Here is a 21,988-nt window from a genome sequence, read left to right as displayed (position 1 = left end):
AAGAGGAGTTAGTTGATTGGATGTTCCTGTAACAAAGAACAGAAGTGAAGTACACAAAAAACTATACTCGTCAAACCGTAATCAACCATACAATAACAGTTTTCAAGGATAAACCGAAGAGAAAGAAAGTAAAAGCTTATCACGGTCCTCATCAGAGAGAGAGCAACCACTTGTTATTGTTCTGTTTATTCCAAAGCTGGAACGCACAAAACATCACTGCTTCAGCCTTCATTTCCATCACGTGTGCAACACAACCCCATGCTGTTTTTACAAGCCACAACAATGGTGCAACATAAGTAACATCAGGTAGACAAGAGATGTTGTTGCATTTACTGCATCATCAGAGAAGGAAACATGACAAAGCATTCAAGGGTATGAAAATAATCGAGAAAGTCTACAGCTACAAGACAGGACAACCATGGAGGAAAAAAAAGCACAAAGAAGGAAATCTAGCCTTCTAATGGTTATCAAATGTGTCTTTTTAAGCAGAGGGTGATGTTTCTGCAGCGTCTCAGCCACATGATAATTAACATGAATCATGGTGCTCTGTGGAACCGTTCAGTCTAATTGGCAGTGAGGCAGGAAACAGCTTCTCTGAGGTCTGACCTACAACTTATATATGAATCTGAAGTGAAAGCAGTTTATACTGAGGTTTAATTACGCTTACAGAAAAAAAGGTACCATTTTCATTTTCTCTGTAAGCCTAATTAAACTTCAACACATCATTAAATAAATACTGTTGAAGTGTTAACAGTGACATTTTTCTAATTGATCGCGTTTTATTTACACATTTGGTGGCTGCACACGCTCCATCTTTAACGCACTAGTTTCAAAGCACAAATACTTCACATTGCATGCATTTATGATTGGTGCTACAGCATGTGAGACAAAGAAAAAGCACAGGATTAATAGCTTTTTGAAAACAATCAGCCTTATGGTAATTGTACTCACTCTTAGATGATTCATTAGGTTCTTTTATTGGTGTTTTCTTGCAGCAGCAGATAATAATGGGCACTATCAGCCTTTCCACCCCCTCTCACAGCTACTCTCTTCATTTGTTTATTAAGGATTAATTAAGATTTGTTTAGCATCGGCTACCTCATTAAATTACCAAATATAGTTCCCTTCAAAGTTCACAACAGAGTTAGATATTCATAAGAAGTGGTTTCAAAGTGGATCAAATATTTATTTTGTTTTATTTCTTATGCAAGGGGGCATGCAGAAAAGGAGAAAGGAGAATATTAAGGGATGAGGAGGGAGGGGAAGGATTTGGGGAGGAATTGTGTGTGTTCATGCTTTGTCTTTTACCCGTTCTCTCTCTTGCTCTGTCGGGCAAAGTGTTGGCATTTGAGAAAGTCTTTTACTTTTTGTTATTCCCAGCTGAAGGCAGACTCCAGGCCAGAGCACCATTGTAGAAATAGTACAATAAGTCTTATTTGTTTGTGTGTGAATACACTGTTTAAAAAAAAAAGTAAAGTAAAGCAACCAGCTGCAAAGCCTTTTTGAGCTGGCTCAACTAAGCACTAATTCATTGTGTCAGCCTACTGGAAAGTTCACAGTGCTATATAAAGTGCTATCAAACTTACCATTACTATTCACATCTTTCTCATTTTCTCAACGTAAACTATTACATTTGAGGAACTGGGTAGTAATGTCAAGTATGACAAACTTAAAATGGAGTGTTAAGTGAACTTAAGACCATGAATAGGTGTGAAAAGTAATGTTAAGTTCTACAAACTTAAAATAACATTTTGAAGTAATTTAAGTACATGAGTAGCTCTGAATAATAATGTTAGTCTGACAAACCTAAGTAGGAGTGGACCTGAACAGTATGACAAACTTAAGACAGCACATTGAGTGGATTTTTAACCTAATTTGACACAAAAAATTTGCCATTAGTTGAGTAAACTCAGAAATGCTTTGCAGCTGGTTGATTCAGTTAAGTCCCAGTCTTTTTTTCAATTAATGTATTTCTTTTTGTCTATTTATTTGTGTGTATCCATCCATACTGAACCGACCATTCGCCAAGACCCACCCCCTTTAGCTACTGTTGCTACACCTTTAAGGCTTTCTGTTCTCACACACCATGCGGTTAGATCATTATAGTGGAATATTTATAACTGACACAATGTCTGAAATGGGTCCTTGATTTCAGACAGTTGTAGACAAAAGCAGCTTCCCATTTTTTGCTGGCGACCGTCAATTTTGTCTGCTAAAATGGGAAATGTGCTGATAGCTGTTGCTAGCACATGTTATCAGCTGTAGCTAGGTAGCTAATTAAGCTAATGTTAGCTTCATGAAGTAGTTGAAAATGCTGACCGAATTTTAATGTTTCATGACTTGTTTTAAATCACGCTGTCATGCTAAAAGACTGAAAGAGGCTGAAGCATGCACCAGCTGATGATCCACGAAGAAGAAAACAGCATTGTTCTTTAATTTCAGTGTAGAGCTAATTTCCCTGCTAATACGGATTGTGATTTTGTTCTAACATAACCCTCTTTGGCTGCTTAGCTTCCATACTTGTATCACTCTTACTGCATCCTCATGTACACCACTTTAATATAGAGACATCCGAGCCCTGTCAGACCTGTGGTGCCTAATTACAGTTGCTAAGCTATGATTGGACAATCAATGCACAGGAGGAGGAGGAGTGACTATTTTGTGTCAATTTGTGGGCACATAAACATTTGAGTGTGTATATATTTTTCACCTGTTTCAGAGTGTCTCTAACTCGCACTGGAATGTAGTGACAGGGGAGGCAAAGCAGTGCATTGTGGGTAGGGTTCGCAAAGGGCCAACGGTTTTTTACATTTCACAGCTCAGTCTCACTGTCAGCCCTCTCTCTGCTACCTGTCACAGCATGAAAAAAAATGGTTGATTGGGGACTGACAGGCAAGTGAGACTGAGGTAGAGTGTGTGTGAGTGTGTGTGGGCTCCATCGGGTTTCAGAGTCCAGTGCCTCAGACTTGACTTAAAGACTTTAGCTCTGTGACTTATATTATGCAGAGGTCTGAGCAGACGGCTGGCACTGCAAAGGAAAAGATACCATGCTTTATATTTGATGAGTGTAAGTCTACTGGTAGATGTTGATTATTTTATTACAGGCAAATGAAGAACGAGACAGATGCTGCAACATAACCAGAGCCAAGTTTTCAGCTTATGCTTTAGTGAGCACTGAGAGTTTATTCCTATCAGTTCTAGTTTGCTTTCTTTTCCTACTTTTTTCAAATTCTCCTTCCACAGATACATAACATTTAAATTCAAAGGATGCATTTGGATATATTTGATGTATCATTAAGCAATTCTCTCTGATTTTTGTCAGATTTTATCCTGAAAACTATTTCCTACAACCAGGTCTCAAGATCACTCATAAGTAGGTCATCTCTGACATTTAGAGAACTCTGAGAAGTTTGTGGATAACACCACCATCATTGGCTTAATTTCAAACAACAATAAGACTTAAGATCAAGAGGAAATCCACAATCTTGCAGAGTGGTACACAGAATAATGAAATAATGCTCAATGTCAGCAAAAACCATTGAGCTAGTTGTTGATTTTAGTTAAAAAAAAAAGATGCAAAAACACCCATCTATCAGTAGAGCTGAGGTGGAGCAGGTGAAGAGCTGTAGTGTCCTGGGAATACACATGACAGAGAACCTGTCATGGACATTGCACATCTCCACCCTGGTGAAGAAGGCTCAGAAGCAGCTGTATTTCATAAGGAAACTTAAGAAAGCTAAATTCCTGTGCCATATTCTTTTCAACTTTTATTGGGATACAATAGAATGCATCCTGACTGGAAATATTACAAACCGGCGTGGGATGTGCACGGTCTAGAACAGAAAAACTCAGCCTGCTGCCAAGAGATATAAAAGTATCTGCTGCCGTACTGCCAAACATCTTCTTCCCTCAGGCTGTGAGACTGCTTAAAGGTTATATAAAGCAACAATAAATGTGTCTTCTGAGTAGACAAAAAAGAAAACTGCATAAAATTACGTCTCAAAATCATGAAATAATGAGCAGTTTTCAAACACCACTACAACCTGAAAACAACCTGAAACATGGACGCTCCTTTTTTCTGTGACTGGTTGTTGAAACTGAAGTGAGCTGCTGGGCTGATTTTGACTGAGAGAGTTGCTGAAGATACATGACTGGAGGGTGAGGGGAGGGGGAGGTGGTGTCGTTCGTGTGTCGGTTCGCGGGGCATATATGGTGATGGAAGACCATGCCTCCAGCACCAAGTCATGTCTGACTTTAACCCCACAATTAAATACTACACAGTTCTCTTTTCTAGCATACAGAATATGTTTAGAAGAAAAACTCTTTTTCCTTTACAAAGTTTTTAGTTCATCCTCATCGTTCTATCTTAAATCTTAAATAGTAGTTTGTTTTTTCTTATCTATTCATCCATTTATATACTTTTTGTTAGTGGTTTGCATAGAGGGACCACAGCTTCTATTATATAATGATAAATAAATGAACTTTGTACCTTGTAACAGCAACACAAAATTCTTTATACTTTCATATCCACAATTTAAATACATTTTTATTCAAAATGTTGAAATTCAAAAGCTTGGACCTTGGACTTTTTCTTGTATGTGTGGATCTTACACCTTTGAAAGTCATGTATTTTTCATTTACTATCCTTTGTATGATTTTCCTGTTTTCTTTCTGTACCTCTACAGTACATTCAGTAGCCTGTGTCCAGCTCCTCTTGGTCCCTTCTCTTGTGTCACATTGTTGAAAGTAAAAGCTTTTCTCTCATACATTTACAAAGAGTGCATATTAATAGACATACTTGATCAAAGTGCTGCTGTACTAGAAAATTTCTTTGGCGTCACTGAAAAGATGTGGGAACATAAAGTTCCAGCATGAGTTATTTCATGTTTTTTTTTTCTCTTGACTTGTAAGGCAGCAGATTGTACTTGCTTTAAACATGGCATAATATACTGATACACAAATGTAACTTTATATGTCATTTTAGTAGGAGAACAGATGGCAGCAGTAGTAGTAGTGCTACAGTAATGTAAAAATTGGGGTTTGACTTGTTTGGCATCATAGCAGGAGTATAATTAAAAGGATAATTCACCCAAAAATGAAAATTTAGTCTTTATCTACTCAGGTTTAGTTTTTTAGTCCACAAAACACTGCTGGAGTTTCACAGGAAAACAGTGCAAACAGGCAAAAAACCCCAACTGGAACAGGGGAAAAACAAAACAAAACAAAACAAAACAAAAAACAATAAAATGCTCCATACTGCTTGTCTTGTCTCCATGCCAAGTTTACTTGAAAGACGTCATTTACACCATGTTTTTAGCCTAAGTCTTATGTGTAGATCCTTAGATCCATCTGTACTGTGGTGTGACAGTGTGCGCACACAAATGAACTGTATGTCAGGGCTTTAGGAGAATTGGATTACACCAGACGAACAGTATGGAGAACCTTCAGTCAGCATGAGGGTGAGTAGATAATGACTGAATTTTCATTTTTGGGTGAACTATCCCTTTAAGGATATGTATTTGGAATCTATGGGAGATGTTAGGTCCCAATAACTCCAAAGTTGTCTTATTTATATGTTGTGTGCTTTAGGCTTGCTAACACACTGGACTTGTGTCTTTGGACATTCAAACTTGGCAGTGTGAACACAGTTGCCCAGCCTCCTGAACTGGAACTGGGACAGGGACATTCTTGCTGGTATCAACAGCTCAGCTGGATGTCTTCAAGTGCAATGACCAAGAGATGCGGTCAACAGATACACTTGTTATACTTACTCCAATCTCAGAACCCATCGTTTATCATCTGAGGATGATTTAGCCTCTTGGGGCAATGTAAAATGTTTCACGGTCAACGCTTCAGGGCTTCCAGTGTAGCCAGCAGATATCCAGATAACGGACAACACATATCCAGGCCAAGACTTCCTCTTCCCTTTCACTTGTCATATTAGTGATTTGTGATGCGAGAACAGAGTTGGAGGCCAGTCTCTATGAGCAGATAAATCTTGATTAATTTTGCATTTGGCAGTTTTGCACACAAACTGTTTACCTGCATGCAACAAAGTCCACTCAAATGTAGCTGGTGAGTACCACTCTGACTACAAATGGAGACTGCTTCCAAAACCAAAATCTTGACCCTTGCCTACAGATTCTGCATTCATATGCAGGTATCTCTTTATAGAGAATATCCTTACTGTAATGTTTGTTTTGTACAAAATGTAATATCATGCTAGTACTACAACCCTCCCCTTCTAAGCATGCAGGAGAAACTATGGTGACTCTGTAGAGAGGCTCTATCTGTAGCCAGTGTTTGTTTGGTTTGTTCTAAGCAACATGGCGGCCACCGTGGAAGACGAGCACAGCCTCTGTAGATATAAACAGCTCATTCTGAGATAGCGAAAACCCAATGATTCTTATTTTTAGGTGATTATACACAGATGAAAACAGACTTTTGAATATTATATTCCATTTTTGCCATATTCTGCCAGTAGAGACCCTTAAATTTTACACACTGGACATTTAACTGTCCACTAATCTAAAATATAAACTATAACCATTTTTTTAAAATTAAATTGCTAACATTTTTAATATTTAAATGTATGTATGTATGTGTGTATGTATGTAATATGTAAATTTCTCCTTTTTAAAAAAATCTCAAAACATTTTCTTTCATGACATAATAATAGTTTGTGACAAAAATAATAGAGTTGCAAGTCTACTCCACTGGTGCATCTGGATGATTTGAAGTAGGTCTTAATTGACTAGTCTTTTTGTCTACAACTGTCAGAAAATTGCTTAAAATGAAATTAAATTCCCCAGAGCTCATGTTGACGCATTCAAACTGCCTATTTTATCCCACCAGCAGTGTAAACCCAAATGTATTTATTTAGCCATAATATAAATCAAGAAAAAGCACTAAAAGCTCACATTTGAGAAACTGAAAACAGTGTTTCAATGTTTGTCGCATTAGCTTGGAAAAAGACTCAAATGATGGATCAGTTTTCAAAATAGATGGCTATTAATTTTCTGACAATCCACTAATCGTTTAATCAACTCAAACATCAAGCATCAATTGTTTCAGCTGTTTGTGCACACGAATCCACAGCACCCAAAGCATCCTCAATTAATTTTGGACTGTGCTCGGCTAAATGTGTTTGGGCCGTGATGATTTTCACAAGTCCACAGGAACAGAAGTACCGACCAGAACGCAGATTAAAAAAGGCCTGTTATGATCCGTATAAATGTTGCCTTTACGTTTGTTCTTTAATCCATTTAGTAAATGTTTCATCTGAGCTTTTATTGGACCGAGTCCTCGTGTTTTCTTCTTTTCCAAGCAGCTCCTGAAGATACATTGTGTTTTTTGGGAAAGGGTAGAATGTCGATTGGCAATCCTCCCAGCAACAGGCAATAAACTGAGACAAAAATAACAAGGCCACAAGGTGTTTCAATGTGATTAAAGCAACAATGTCAAGAAAACTCCAGAGAACTCTTACCCTTTAGATGTTTACCTCGTGTGTCACGGCCTTGAGCTTTGAACAGCGTCGAGGTTCTCATTCTCCCTGCAGTTTGAATAAACAATTTTACCTTGATGCTGGGTGAACAGTTGTTTTTTTTTTTGTTTTTTTTTTGGTGTTTTGCAGCTCAACAAAGACGCTCCGCTCTGAATATTTTACAGTTGCTCATAATTCATGTCCCTAACCCTGTGCTTAAAACTGGTTTCAGTGCTGTTTGCACAGGGGGGATGGAGACACAGACTGTGGTGAGGAGAGGGATTAAACCCGGATCTGCAGCTGCAGTTATCGGGAAAACAAGACAAATCTGTCCGGTTCGGGATGAACATTTAAGTAGTTTTGGTATCCGGAGAGCGCTAAATCTCCCCGAATCTGTCTTCCCCCTCGCTGCTTTCAGTCAGCTGAAGCCTCCTTCCCCTTTATCTCATTTCGCTTCTCTCCTCCGGCTCCCCTGGCCTCTATTTTTTATCACTTTCTTGTTGTTCCCCCTCCGCCTGCGGGACAACTTTGTTACCAACTGGATGTACCTAGTAATTTTCCGGCCTAAAACAATAGCCCCAGACAGCAGTGGTCTTAGCTATACAGCCACCGTGACATTTTCTCATCGAACAGGCCCCCTTCTGAAACAACTAAATGCCAGGCGGACACCACGGGGCACAATTAGACCGCTTTACGCTTGAGAAAGAGGGGGAGACTGCTACAACACACACACACACACACACTGCAACGTTGCTCCCCATGCAGCCCACCACTGTCCTACAGTCATTTATTTTACTTTACTAATTGCTTTAATGGGGTTTTCAGGGGCCAGCCTGTTCCTGTACGCTACTGGCTGCACACTAACTCTCTATCTGTCTTCCCTCTGTCTCCATTAACAGCCTCAGAACGGAGCTGAATCTTTACTAATGCAATCAGCTGACAAGGACTTAATTGTAGAACCTGCTCATTAAAACATAGTTAATTGTTGTCCTTTTCACTTAATAGCTTAACAGGCTATGATTACTCGCACATACACACGCAATCCGTGCTGATGTCGGCCTGTGAGTTTCTGTCCACCAACATGATGGACGTGATATACTCATTGAGTAGTACTTGTTTCTGCTGAAAGGCCTCAGAGGACCAGGATCAGCAATTTTGTGTATGTTAGCCTACGTTTTATAAATCACTTTCTGTGGGTTTCATTCATTTCTGCTGAGTATGGGAAGCATTAAAGTGACTCTTGCAACTTTGCTGAGTTGTGCCAAATGTAGTTTGAGTAGAATTTTGTCACTTAATGTTCAGATATCAGGGTTCATACAGGTGTTGGAAATAATCTGCAGATTAATCGATAATGAAAATCATTAGTTGCAGCCCTGTTTTCATAATAAATGGCTACCTGACTGATAGGTCGCTTTGGTTGTTTTTAGCACAACAGCATCTGATTTAATGTCCTGAAGAAGTGAAATAATCACGTTGAGTATATGTCTATAAAATTTACCACAGCTGTAAGGTGCTGCAAAAGCTTGAAAATGTGCCTTGAAAATTCTTGAAAATTGCTTGAATTTCACTTTGGGGAAGACGTAGGAACACTGAGATGTACAGTACATGCATTTCGAGATAGCTTCCGTATCATGACGTGGATCCAAGTGAAACAGTGCAGCGTGTCATAACCTGTTGTACTATAGTAATGTTGGTTGAAATTGGTTGGTTCAAGTCTACGTAAACATCCATCATATTTTGTTTTACAAACATTCATCAGATTTTGTTTTAAAGGAAGAAATCATGATTGGATTATGATACAAGACCACAAAGTCATTGATATTTATTTAGTTATTCATTTTAAATATATTGCTGGGTGCACAGTATAACTGGGGATGTTATCTAAAAAAGTCATTTTTAATTTCAACTCGACTTTAGAGGGAAATGTGTAATATCTTCTGTGGCTCCAGGGGTGCAAGTCTGAGAAAATAACCCATAGTGATGTCATTAAGCTTTTCTTGGCTCTGAGTTAAAAAATATGGAACAGAATGGCAGCATTACAAACTGAGGGCTTTTTCCGAACTTGACCCACACTATGGTTTAAGTCACGATATGTCAACTATTGACCATTCTTTTAAAAAGAAAAAAAGTCTTTTGTGAGTCCCCCAGTTTAATTGCTGGAATATTCCTTTAAACTGCATTATCACACAAAGATTATACTTTGTGACATTATTGTGATGTAAGCAAGTCTGATAATATATTTTAGTGCCATATGGAAATGAATGGAGATCAATGGTTGCTTCATACTGTATGGAAAATCCATTAAAATAGCTAAATCTATAGCATGTATTTCAAAATAGTTTGCAAAATTGTTAAAACAACATTATGTAAGATTTGGTATTTTTTGCAGTTTGGCACCCCCAGTTTTAGAGTGAAAGTCATGTATATTGCTCTGTAAATATGAACAACTGTACATGTGCATTTCTTATGGTTACATTGTTTATGATCAAGAACTTGCAAGATGACAACTTTGGTAACACAACCAAACATCCAGCAAGTGCAACAACATGAGACATAACAAGCCAGCTAATATACCAGTCCAACAACAAAAAGTACAGCTCGACATCTGTGTTGCAGCCTTTTTGTTTCACAATGCGAGTCCCACATTTAGTCTTGTCCAGTGGCTTCTTGGTCTGGTAGTCCCTTTTGTCGTCTCTTAGCTTCCCCCCTGTTAACTTCCTCTTCAGTCTCTTCATCTGTGCCATAATGTCTCGGTTATGGCATAACACTGGTGCCTCTGTCCCCCAGCATCCTGAAAACCTCCCCTACTTTGTGGCCCCAAAGCTCCTGTTCTAGCAGTCTTTTTCTTCAGGTGGTGCGGCTAACTTGACTAACTAGCAGCTACATTTAGCAGCAGTTTACTTCACTGTGCATTAGGCATCTCTGTAAATCACAGAGAGGCAGGGTAGCCAGAGGACACCACAAGAAAACCAGAAAACATTTTCTCTATAAAATATCATACAATTTCCCAGTGGGAGTGACAGAGGCACCATTCACCCTATTACAAGTCAATGTAGCATCAAAATGATTTTGAAGCTGTTATTTTATGGTAGAATAATTACATAATGCTGCTTTAAGTGTACACGATTGCAAACACTTTGTTCTGGTCCTTTAGCCTGAACTGTTTCTAATGTGACATTTAACGTCATTATCATAATTCTACTTACACTGAGAGTTTTCTACATTAAGACTTTACTCACCAGAAAGAATAAAATAGCTTTTTTTGTTTTGTTCATGATCTATGCCCTGATCTTTAATCCTTAGTATGGATCAAAAATACTTGATCCTACATTTCCTATAATATAACCACATCCATGTCTTGCAAACTCCAGCGTATACCCCAGTTTAGAGCATGAACTCGCTGTTATGAATGTGTATTTTTCAAGCTTTAACTGAGATAATGATGACATTATCAGGGTTATTATCCCAGACTTGACGAAACTCCCCCAGAGCCACAGGAGACATAATACATCTGTTTTCACTGTAGTACTCCCACACATAAACTGACCTTTCTGTGAAATCTGTGGAGTGCCCCTGAATATTGATATTTTGCACAGACTATTGAATACAAGCAAAAATCTCCCAAGATTTTTCAAGATAATTCAAATGATCTTACCCAAGCATACTTCACGTTGTGCACACACTCACACAGACACACATACAGGGGCATTCATGCTAAGAGCTGCTGTGTGTTTACATGCTGCGCAGACTGAAACACTGAGTTGATCAAGCTGATCCGTCTAGTTTTCGCCAAACACTCAGTTGATGGCCCACTTATCTCTGAGATTAAACCTGTGTTCGGTCAGTCTGCAGCCAAACAGCCATGTAAACGGAGCCAATCCAAATTTGAATAAAGAAATGACTGCAGGCCGGAGCTTTGCATGTGCAGCGTGGATTTGCTCAGATGTCATGATTGGTTTAGTTAGACTGTGGCATCCAGGGAGCAGGAAGTCAGATAAAGGAGAGAAAAACAAAGGAAAGGAGATTTTAGGAAGTGTGGAAAGGGCTGGAGAAGTTTTTCTCAGGGCTTCTTAGTGCTGTAACAAGTAACTTATACCTGTTGTGGAGCTATGGGTTCAGATTTGGAGTCAGACTGCATCTGGGTAAGAGATGGCTGTGCCTGCTTGTTCTTTATATGAAGCTTTACTAAGGTTCACTGGTTTGATGATTAACTTGCTTCTGTGTAGGTTTAAAAATAATCATAGTTCACCACTGTAGCTTGTAAACTAACTGGTAGCATGCTAGCTAGCTGGCTTGCTTAGTGACAGTTTGCAAGAGAATGCTGCAGGAATGGCCAGCTCAGAAGTTAGCATCGCTCTAGTTCACTTCAAAAAAGCCAATAAGATTTTTCCATTGGATTTAGGATTAGTGCAGAAATTGAGCTCTGTGGTAAACAAAAGTTTATAATACTGACATGCTTGTTCAGCAATATAATCTTCACAAATAAACCAGGACTTTTAGAATTTTTGACATGTACATACTATCACTACAAGTGAAAAGCTAATGTCAGGCTATAAACAAACTACCATGGTCACATGACTCAATGTGAACCCCACTAGTGTTGTGTGTGACAAGTTGTGTCCCGTTTAGCCACTTGTTAGCAACCACCATGTTTTAAAAGCTTCAAAATCCATGAGTGTTTACTGATGTATTTTATGTCGTAGAACAAAACCTGAAGATCTCTTATGCCTGTGTTAACACAGATCTTATTTCAGACATCTAACCCAAAACCCATTTATATCCCATTGACTTTGGGACAAGGGAAACAGAAGTGCTAATATGCTATCTTTTTCTGATTTCCAAGGTTTAGGACTCATTCCTGCAGAAGTCTAATGAGGTTCTATCTTTGTTTGAGTTCCCTTCCAGACATGTTATACTTTGCTATGATTAAAATTTTGTTTGACATAGTTTTCTCACATAAAAAGTTTTTAAACGATCTGAAAAGGGGCTGGAAGGACATCTACTCTGCAGTGTGCGTCAGGTTGGCTAGCGTTAGAGGAAACATGGGAGAGATTCAGCCATACATGTTGTTTGTAAGTGTAGTTAGCATCTTTTATTTGTTTGTTAGCTTGTTAGCTTGTAACTGGCAGTGGCAAACACAGCTAATGCTAACTCTTGCTCTCTGTACTGACAAGCCCTGTCCTGCTCTGGAGCAGAGATGCTTCAGAAAGGAGTCGGTCAGATTTCATTCATCCCTCTTGCTGATAACAACATCCAGACCATTCAGGCATTAGTGCAGGAAGGGCGGGGCTGCCATCTGCTGGTGCTGCAGCCCCAACTAGTGGCAGGCAGCTGCATAACATCTTGGAGGAAACAGTCAACCAATGTACTAATCACAGACATGCCTATTTAAGACAAATCAGGAGAAAATTAACTTTGTTCAGCAGCACACTCTCGAGCTACAAGAATATCAAGTATATTAAGCTAACATAAAATGAGCAGAAAAATAAAGTGTTTTGTAGCTGCTTTCATCCATCCATTTGACGTGTACAACACTTGTAACACTTCTGACCGTGCCCCCCCTTAGGAGACAGGAAGTGTAAACCATTTCACACTGGTGGACCTTATAATATGTTATTTTCTTACATAGAGCATCTTTGGCAGGAGGTTTCAGGTTTCTTTGCCTGCATCACAGTGATTGGTTTTCAAACCTGGCTTAGCCAAGACATGTTTGAATCTCAGGGATGCACACAGACATCTCCTGCCTCAGTAGAGGAATGTCAAAAACAAATCTCGAGTGACAGACTGCACAGATACAAGTCATTACAGTCCAGGTCAGACATTTTAGGGGACATAAACAAAAGAAAAACACATTTCTGAGTGGAGGGGATCAAAAACACAGTTTAGACTGCTGTCCCTCTTTTGTGGAGCAGTTTATACTTCGGCATCCTCTGCATATTTCAGACTCATGGCTTTCCATTTCCTTCAAGGTCGGGACAGTTTGCTTTAGGTCAGCGGCTCAAATTCTTGTGTCAAAAGTTCCCTAAAGTTAAACTCGACATAAAAGATTGGACCAGATTTACTGCCTTCATGACTAAATCCACTGATCAGAGAAATTCCATTGAGATGAATTCACTCTGAACTGAGTAAATGCTGTCCTGCAGGGGCTGGGCCCTTACAGCACAATGTAAAATATTTTACTTAGCAACTGTTAAATTGTTTCTTGCAGAAGCAGAAAAGTAACAAAAAGGCAAAATGATTATTATGAATGTTCATTAGCTTTCTAGTAATGTATTTTACAAGCTAGTTAGCAACTTAGCGCTGCACCATCTGCTTATTTGCACAATCTGTTACAAGTGCAATAGAAAATGCACACATTTCCCACAATGCCAGTGGTTCAGCTCATGCAGCTGAAGGTTCAGATGTCTCAAAATAGCTCAGAAATTGTAAAAAATTTGGTAAATATTTCGATAACTGATTAGTTATTAAAGTAGTTTTTCATGCAAAATGGCAGAAAATGTGGACAGTTTTTCTTTGTTAATTATCATATTAAACTGAATTTAATTTGGATTTTAGACTGTCAAAACAAGACATTTAAAGATACCACCTCGGACTTTACAAAACGGGGATGGACATGTCACTATTGCCACTAATGTCTGATATTTTATAAATGTTGTAGCCCTAGATTGAACATAAAATAAATTAAATTAACAAATAAATTTAGTCACTGTTTTCATTTAAAGGGACAGTTTGCTCCAGAATCAAAACTATATATTTTTCCCTACCCTGTTGTGCTATTTCTCCATCTAGATCTTTTGGTGTGAGTTGCAGACTTTTGGAGATATCAGCTGTAGAGATGTCTGCCTTCTCTCCAGTATACTGGAACAATCTCTCCCTCTGCCTGTCAGTGCCAGTGCTGCTTTGCATCAGTATCAGCCCCACCACCATCCCAGCATCCACCTGCAAGCTTCAACAGGGGGGGTTAAGTTATTTGCCCCTCATTCCTCAATATTTCTATGTAAACATAATCTGTGGGAAGTGATGAGGTCAGAGCCTAGAGACCAGTCTCTAACTATGTTCTGCTGCACCAGTAAACATTTTTAAAATATGAGTTATCTGACTGAACTCAAGATAATCCAGATACCTTGTTGTGAGTTTTATATAGGAACCACTTTCTTTCCTGTAAAAAAGAAAGTAGTTCCAGAGGAAAGTAGTTCCTGCATGAATCTGCTCACAACAAAGTCTGTCCATGACATTGTAATAGTTGAGAAAACATGACATTTCAAGTTGTGATCCAAACTCAAACTCTTAAATTCTGAAATAAACTTTAGTTGAGATAATCTACTTTTCTTATTAAACTTGAATGTTTTAGTTTTAGAAACTCAAAAAAGTATTTCACAAACTGGTCACAGTGAGCTGTGAACCTGATTTGTTATTATTTTGGTGCCTGAAAATTGAGTAATTTTAATTGAAAATCTTAATTTTTTTCACTTACATAAATGCAATTTGTGAGGGGTTTCTAGAAGTTTATCTGAAGTTTATCTGAAGAAGAAAAGTAAATTATCTCAACAAAAGATTAGTAGGTGGTAAACCTTTTTCAAAACTTAAGAGCTTAAGAGTTTGGCTCAAAACTCAAAAATCTATTGCAGTATGTTGCCGTGAAATTTTGAGTTCAAATGTAATTTTTTGCTCTTTAAGCACCACAATCCAACTGCCATTTAGTACCATTATATTGAAGAGAAGGCAGCCATCTCTATGGCCGATATCTCCAAAACTGGCAGGGGAAAAATGTGCATTTTTGATTTGAGGCTTAACTGTCCCCTTAACAACAGCAATAAAACATTTTATGCAGAGTCAAATAAATACTGACCTCAGGCAAGTAGATTTCTGAGTGAAAAAAAGGTATCATAGTCATATCACACAGATGCAAGCCTGATTTGCAGGCAGCCTCTTGTGGACCACAGAAAAATTCAAAAGGGCTATATCCAGCTCATGGGCCACTACTTGAATACACCTGCTGTAGAATTTCACTGAGGCAGAGCATGCAGCATGTGTGTGTGTGTGTTTGTGTGAAGGCATGAGTCTACTGTTTTGAGTGTGTGTGCCTCCATCTTCGGCCTCCCCTCCCCAACTCCCCAAGTCCCCCGTTGCTTTTCAGTGATGGTGGCTGAGGAGGAGGAGGAGGAGGAGGAGAGGGTGGAGAGGGAGGGGTGCAGATGGTCTAGTCAGAGAGAGAGAGAGAGGTAGAGTGAGAGAGGCAGAGAGTGAGTGGCGAGCGGCGGGCTTTTTTGGCAGGGTCAGCCGGTGGGAGGGCCCATTGTGATGCAACGTTGCATAAATAATGCCACGGGGCTTCTAAATGCTCCGTTGCCATGGGGACCTTTGTGCCTCAGTGAACATCGTGTGTGTGTGTGTGTGTGTGTCTGTGTGTGTGTGTTTCATGGCCCCCGAGGAGGGAGAGAGAAAGAGACAGAGAGGGGCTGAGTTGCAGTCAGCTCAAGTGACACTTGTAGTCTCTCTGTCTCTGTGTCTCTCTGTCTGTCCCTCTATCGCTGGCTGTGTTTGACTGAGGACAGATGAGTGTTTGGAGGAGGGACAGGGAGCCTTGCTGTTGCTTTTTGACCAGAGGGGAGCAGAGAAAAGCGGGATATTTTGTTATTTTTGTGTCTCTTTGTGAAGTATGGTCCATGTGAAGGTATGTCTGCTCACTGCTTGTATTCCTCTCTTTAAGGCTGCAACTAACCATGATCTTCATTGTCGATTAATCTATTAATTATTGTCTCAATTATTCGATTAGTTGCTTTGGCTAGAATATATCAGAAAATGGTGACAAATGTAGATCCTTTATGAATATGATATCCTCAAATGTCTTGTTTCGCCTTCAACCCAAATGTATTAAATTTACTAAGAGTAAAGAAATCAGAAAATATTCATTTTAAGAAGCTGGAATCAGAGATTTTTGACTTTTCCTCTTTAAAAAATTACTCAAACCAATTAATTGAATTCTCATTGCAACTCTACCTCTCTTTATTTTTCCCTCTCTTCTTCTTTTTTGCCTGTTTTTTGACAACAGCACCTCTCAGAACACATTCCATCATGGTCTGTGCCTCTGCCTCTCCAGTAACAGGTGTCTGCCTGTCAGCCCTGAATTGGAGGGAGCAGCAGAGATCGGAGGGTGCAGGAGGGGAGGGAGGTGGGGTGGCGGGGTTGAAGAAAGGAGGGAGCTTTTGTTTGGATGTTTTCAAGAAGCCTTACAACCGAATTCACACGGCTCGCCATCCAGCTTGTTAGTCATCTCTCTTTTAGCTCTCAGCTGCAGGAGCGCCAAACAAGCAAGCAAACAAAACAAAGAGAAACACAAGCATTTTCATCTTTGCTCTTCGTCTGCTCTGGAGATGTTACCACGAAGTAGGTTGTTTTTTTTTTCTTTCAGTTTGCATTTCTTTACATCAGCTGATGAGGCTGTTTAGATTGATTCGGCTGCAAATGGTCTGATCACACAGAGGGAAAACGTGCAGTTTAATTGCGAGCTGTGGTGCTTGAGATGTAAATGCAGCTTCTTAACTCTGTGTGATGGAATTTCTTGCAGCTTTGTACTTTGTAGCAAGTGACTGGTTGGCGTTTGCATCAAGGGATCACAGCTTTTATTATCAAATTATAGCCTTTATGAGACATAGATACTGAGATCATGTTGGCTCCTTGTTAAAACTTTAATGGAACAGTTCACCCCAAAATCAAAAATACATATTTTCCCCTGGCCTGTAGTTTAGGTGTGAGTTGCAGAGTTTTAGAAATATCAGCCATAGAGATGTCAGATCTAACGGAACTAGAGCTTGAACTAGCACTTGGCTTCTGGACCTCCAAGAGCCCCAAAAAAAAATACACCTGAAAAATTATTTGTCTCTTTTCAGAAATCATGATCCAGTTATGAAAGATAATTTACAGACCTTGTTATGAGCAGTTTCTTGTAGGAACTACTTAATTTCCACTGGAAAGAAAATAACTCGGTCATGATTTTTGGAAAGAGACACTGGTTTTACATTTTTCAAGTGTATTTTTTGCGGCTTTTAGTGCCTTTTAGTCCCATTATACTAGAGGCAAGACATGGCAGACATCTCCACAGCCGATATCTTCAAAAACTCGGCAACTCACAGGAAGAGGAAGCATATGTATTTGTGATTTTGGGGTGAACTGTTCCTTTAACAAACACTGACGATTGATTTAAGGCCTTTACAAGCTAAAAAGGCAATAGCAGTTTTATTACATGGCTTTTATTTGTGTCCATTTCCAGTATGATTTATCCTCAGCTCAGTCGACACAGCCGCCTCAGCACAACCGATGCAGCCAGGTGATTTTTTTATTGCTATTTCTGTACAGCAGCTATATTTTCATCCGTGCTGCAGAGTAAACATATCTATGTATCATCATGTCAAAGTTGTGTAAACAGGGAAGAGTCTGCATGTTGCTGTCTCTCGATTCACACTTGAGAGACTTCGCAGCAGCGTGCGTGTCTGTGTGTGTGTGTGTGAGCATTAAAGCATGTTAACATCAACAGACTGTTCTGCACTCACAACACTTTGCACTCCACAACAGAAGTTACAGCAGAAAGTGCTGTACATATGCAGTGTGGCAGTTGCATAAAGCACTTAACTGTGTCATGAAGTCAATGTGAAACTTTCTATGACCTCAGCACTCTTAGTGGGTCTATATATCCACTCAGTGTCACCGCAGCAAGTCTTAAAGGGTAACTTCATTATTGTTCCCCTGGACCCTATTTTCCCATCATTTTGTGTCTAAATGATTAATGTGGACAACAACTTTTAAAATTGCTGTAGTACTGAGGGAGAGCGCTGCAGCTGGCAGAAGCAAAACTAAGCAACAATGTAATTCCTCCGGGCAACTGGGCACCATCAAAGTAGGTCCAATAAAGTGCTTGTTTTTGCCACTAACAGGTTCAGACTGTTTTTATAAGCGACTGACGAAACTATGGAAAGGATCACTACAAAGATAGGCCCTTTTTTTTAAAGAGTAAGATGCATTTTGTTTAACCAGAAGTGGCTGTTTTATTGCTCTCACCAAACAGATTCCCTCTACAAAAGAGCAAGTTTAATCTTCATTGAAACAAAACAGAAACATCAACAAAAAGTCACCAGAAATGTCTTAATTCCTCTTTCCACTGCTCCAACAATCATCAGCTCTGGTTTGGTCAAAAATAGACCCTTAATTCACAGAGTTAGATGCAGTAGGGAAGTCAGACATCAGAGAAGCAGCGGGACCAGCCAGAATATTTTCATTTCTAACTCAGTGAATAAAGGTTTTATTTAAGCCAAACAGGAGATGGTAATTGGTGGAGTGTTGGAAACACGGGCCAAGACATTTTTGGTTTTATTCTGTTTCTGTCACGTTTCTATGAAGATAACAATGTTAAATTTACAGTTTTGTAAAGGGAGTCTGGTTAGTTTGGCAAGAGCAATGAAATGTGTGTTTCTGGTTAAACAAAACTTATCTTACTCTTTATAAAAGGTCTGTCTTTGAAGAGAGCCTCTCCAGAATGTTGGCAGACACTTATAATAGCAATATGAGCCTGTCGCTTGCAAAACAAGCACTTATACTACTACTACTTAGTACTGTATAGCTTTTTTGCTTCTGTTGGCTGCAGTGCTCTCCCTCAGTACTGGTCAGTCACTTAGACACAAAAGCATAGGATTCAGGTTGAAAAATACTGAAATTACCCTTTAATTCACATCAAAGTTGTGTGTTCTCATACGAGTCCATAAACTTTGCACACAGCCTGCAGAATCCATGCAAATGCATTAATGTCTGTGTTTGCTTCTGTGCACATATGCAAAGGCATGTGCACATATGGACATTTATCTGTATGCGTGTGTGTGTCCCTGTATGTGTGTCCAGTTGCCATTAATAATGAGAAGATGGCGCATAATTACAGGGAAATTAACAATTTGATTTGTTAATTTTTTACATTAATGATTCATTATAATCAAATTGTATCATTATGGTGGAAAAGCCTTGAGTAGCCTCAGGCATCATCAGTGTTTTAGCTCCCACGGACCAGCACTCTGCTCTCCATCACTATTCTTAAGCTTTAAACACACATTTTGCAAGCACCATAAATAAGATGAATGTTCTTTCTAAATGGGGAATTTATTTTTCTATGATATTTTGAGGCCATTTTAAATGTTAAAGCTATTATAAAGTTTAGTTCTTTCTCTGACCATGTCCATGCAAACAGAGCAATCTGACTTTTTATTCACTTTTAATGACACGCAATTACTTTATGAAGTTATGAGGCTGAATTTGGCTGGATCCTCCATGAGGGCTGAGTATTAGACATGAACAGGCCATTTGTCATGCATATTTACCGTTGTGAAGTGTCTTCTTTCCCTTTTGAGGATGACAAATGAGTTTGAAAAAGTAATAAATATGCGTGTACTGTGTGTGCGCTTGTGTCACTTCAAAGATACTTTCACACAGAATTAATGTTGTGTGCAATTTCGCTGAAAACCTCAGAAACTGAACGTCAGATCAAATGAAATACCTATATGACAGATCCAAAATTTAAAGTTTTATAGCTTTTAGATGAGCTCAGATCTCCTTTAGAACAAGCTCCTTTGTATTCAAATGCTGCCAGGGGAACATTGATTGATAATATCTCCCGTCCTGACATGATTTATTATAATTCCATCATTTTTATTGTCTGGAAGACCACCAGAATACTGTCAGAAATCAATTTAAGGTCTAAATTTTAGGACTGGTGCTCCTGTGTATAGGCACTGTATGTTCTTCACTTGATGTGAAACGATCCATAATGCATTCATTTGTTTGTTTTCTTTCACAAATTGGTAAAATCAGTTATCTTTAATCAGCTGTAATGATTGTAGCATACTGCAACACAAATACTATAATCAGCTGTTGGTTTGTTTGCGTATCAGTTAATTAGTGGTTATTCATCACACTTTGAATAGCATAAATTAAGCTTTAAAACAATGGGCCTCATGCAAGATCCACTCATAGGAACAGATAGAAGTGATTCTAGAGAACTTTCAGCAAAATGAGTCTGCCTGTCTGTACTTATTTCACATAAAAGTTTTAATGCTCGAATATGGAAATGACGCTTAAACTTTATTTTAAAAAGTAAGATTTTGTTCACCTGATGTGCATCATGGCTTGAGGGTTCTACAGCATTTCTTCTTTTTTTTGGCAAGAGTATTTTGGCTTGACAACTTTTACAATTCAGTAGATGTCAGTGAAGTTGTCATTCTCCCACAGCTGCTTCAGGGTCTTCATTCAGGTCACTGTCAAGTCTACACCGCTGCTCAAAGTGCTAAACGCGTTACGTTTTTGTCTGCAGATTTCCGACAGCTGCACTTGAGCTCTGCAGCGTAAAAAAGTCTTCTTTTTTCCCCTCTTGGTTGGCACTGGTCCAAAGCCTTACAGCAGATACTGTAGCAGTGAATATGCTAATGACCAAGTCTCTTGAACACACACCTCCTCATGAACAGGTGGCATTTGTTATGATGAAGGGAGAGATTTAGGATAGGCAAATGAAAGTGTTCTTGCATAAGTCTGTTTCTCTCTGTTTTAATGTCCATTTTCCACTTGTGCATAAATGCATCCGAGTGAAAGCTCCAGCAAAGCACCATCAAAAAAGTTTTAATGCTTTGCTGAGGTGGAAAGGTTTTTGTATTAATAAAAGCAAAAAGTGACAAACTCAACATTGATTGGAACATAACTGAAACAGACTCAGTAAATTAATCATCACGTAGGCCTGCAAGAAGCATGTGGCTTAAACATCCACTGATACTTCCTTAAACAAATACATGAAATACATGAAATAAACATTTCACAGTGTTGACACATCATTGAGGATCATGAGGATTGACCAGCACTTCTAATTAATATAACCTTTAATGTAATGATTTAATGGGACCCAACTGGAGAAATACCGCCACAAACTGTTCATCTTCATAAACTAACAGTAGTTAATGTAAATGCATAGTAATTCACAATTTCTTTTGCTGGAACTTGGCACAAGAGGCCAAGTTTTTTCAAGAATGTAGCACTTTTATTTTGTTAATGTGCTCCTCCTCCAGAATTTCAGTGCTATTAACACTGATACTAACCTTTATTTAGGTTTTATTCTTCTGAATCTGAACAGATTTAGACTTAGATTACCAAATTATATATAACTTATAATAATAATTATTATTATTTAACCATTTTCAATGATCAAAACAACACATCAGTGCATTATCTACAGTAGATGAAGCAGCAGAACCAGTGTAGGACACTACGCAATGTGCTATTGTGGACAGAGTCAGCAGCAAAATGTATTTAAGCCAACAAAAAAACCCGTTTTCTCAGCAAAATATTATTATTTGGTAAAAGTTTTTCAACACCTGAGAGTTTGAGTTGAGTTCAAAACTAAAATAATAAAATATATTGAGGTAAGTTGCCTGAAAGTTTGAATTCTCTCAACTTTTTTGTCTTTACAGTGCAGATTCCTTC

The 21,988-nt window shown here is 38.8% G+C and overlaps 1 protein-coding gene across 9 annotated transcripts in view; it reads left to right on the top strand.

The window, feature by feature from the left end:
• The window catches only part of ctnnd2b (catenin (cadherin-associated protein), delta 2b), a 192,556-nt gene that overhangs the window by 8,899 nt on the left and 161,669 nt on the right, over positions 1-21,988 (top strand). Inside the window, exon 1 of one of the 9 annotated variants that reach the window (XM_084732040.1) lies at positions 15,960-16,157. The exons of 7 other annotated variants lie outside the window; for them this stretch is intronic. In XM_084732040.1, the coding sequence (XP_084588166.1) occupies positions 16,143-16,157 (15 nt within the window). In that variant the 5' untranslated portion in view covers positions 15,960-16,142. Of the gene's footprint in view, positions 1-15,959; positions 16,158-16,736; positions 16,871-21,988 lie in introns of those variants that run through there. One more of the 9 variants, XM_084732041.1, reaches the window with a different exon arrangement.

The sequence above is a fragment of the Lutjanus erythropterus genome, chromosome 12 (assembly GCF_056507025.1).
Source record: "Lutjanus erythropterus isolate fLutEry1 chromosome 12, fLutEry1.hap2, whole genome shotgun sequence".
In the NCBI taxonomy this organism is placed as follows: Eukaryota; Metazoa; Chordata; class Actinopteri; order Lutjaniformes; family Lutjanidae; genus Lutjanus; species Lutjanus erythropterus.
The sequence above is the reverse complement of the archived record's forward strand: the minus strand, read 5'-3'. Positions and strand labels throughout refer to the sequence as shown.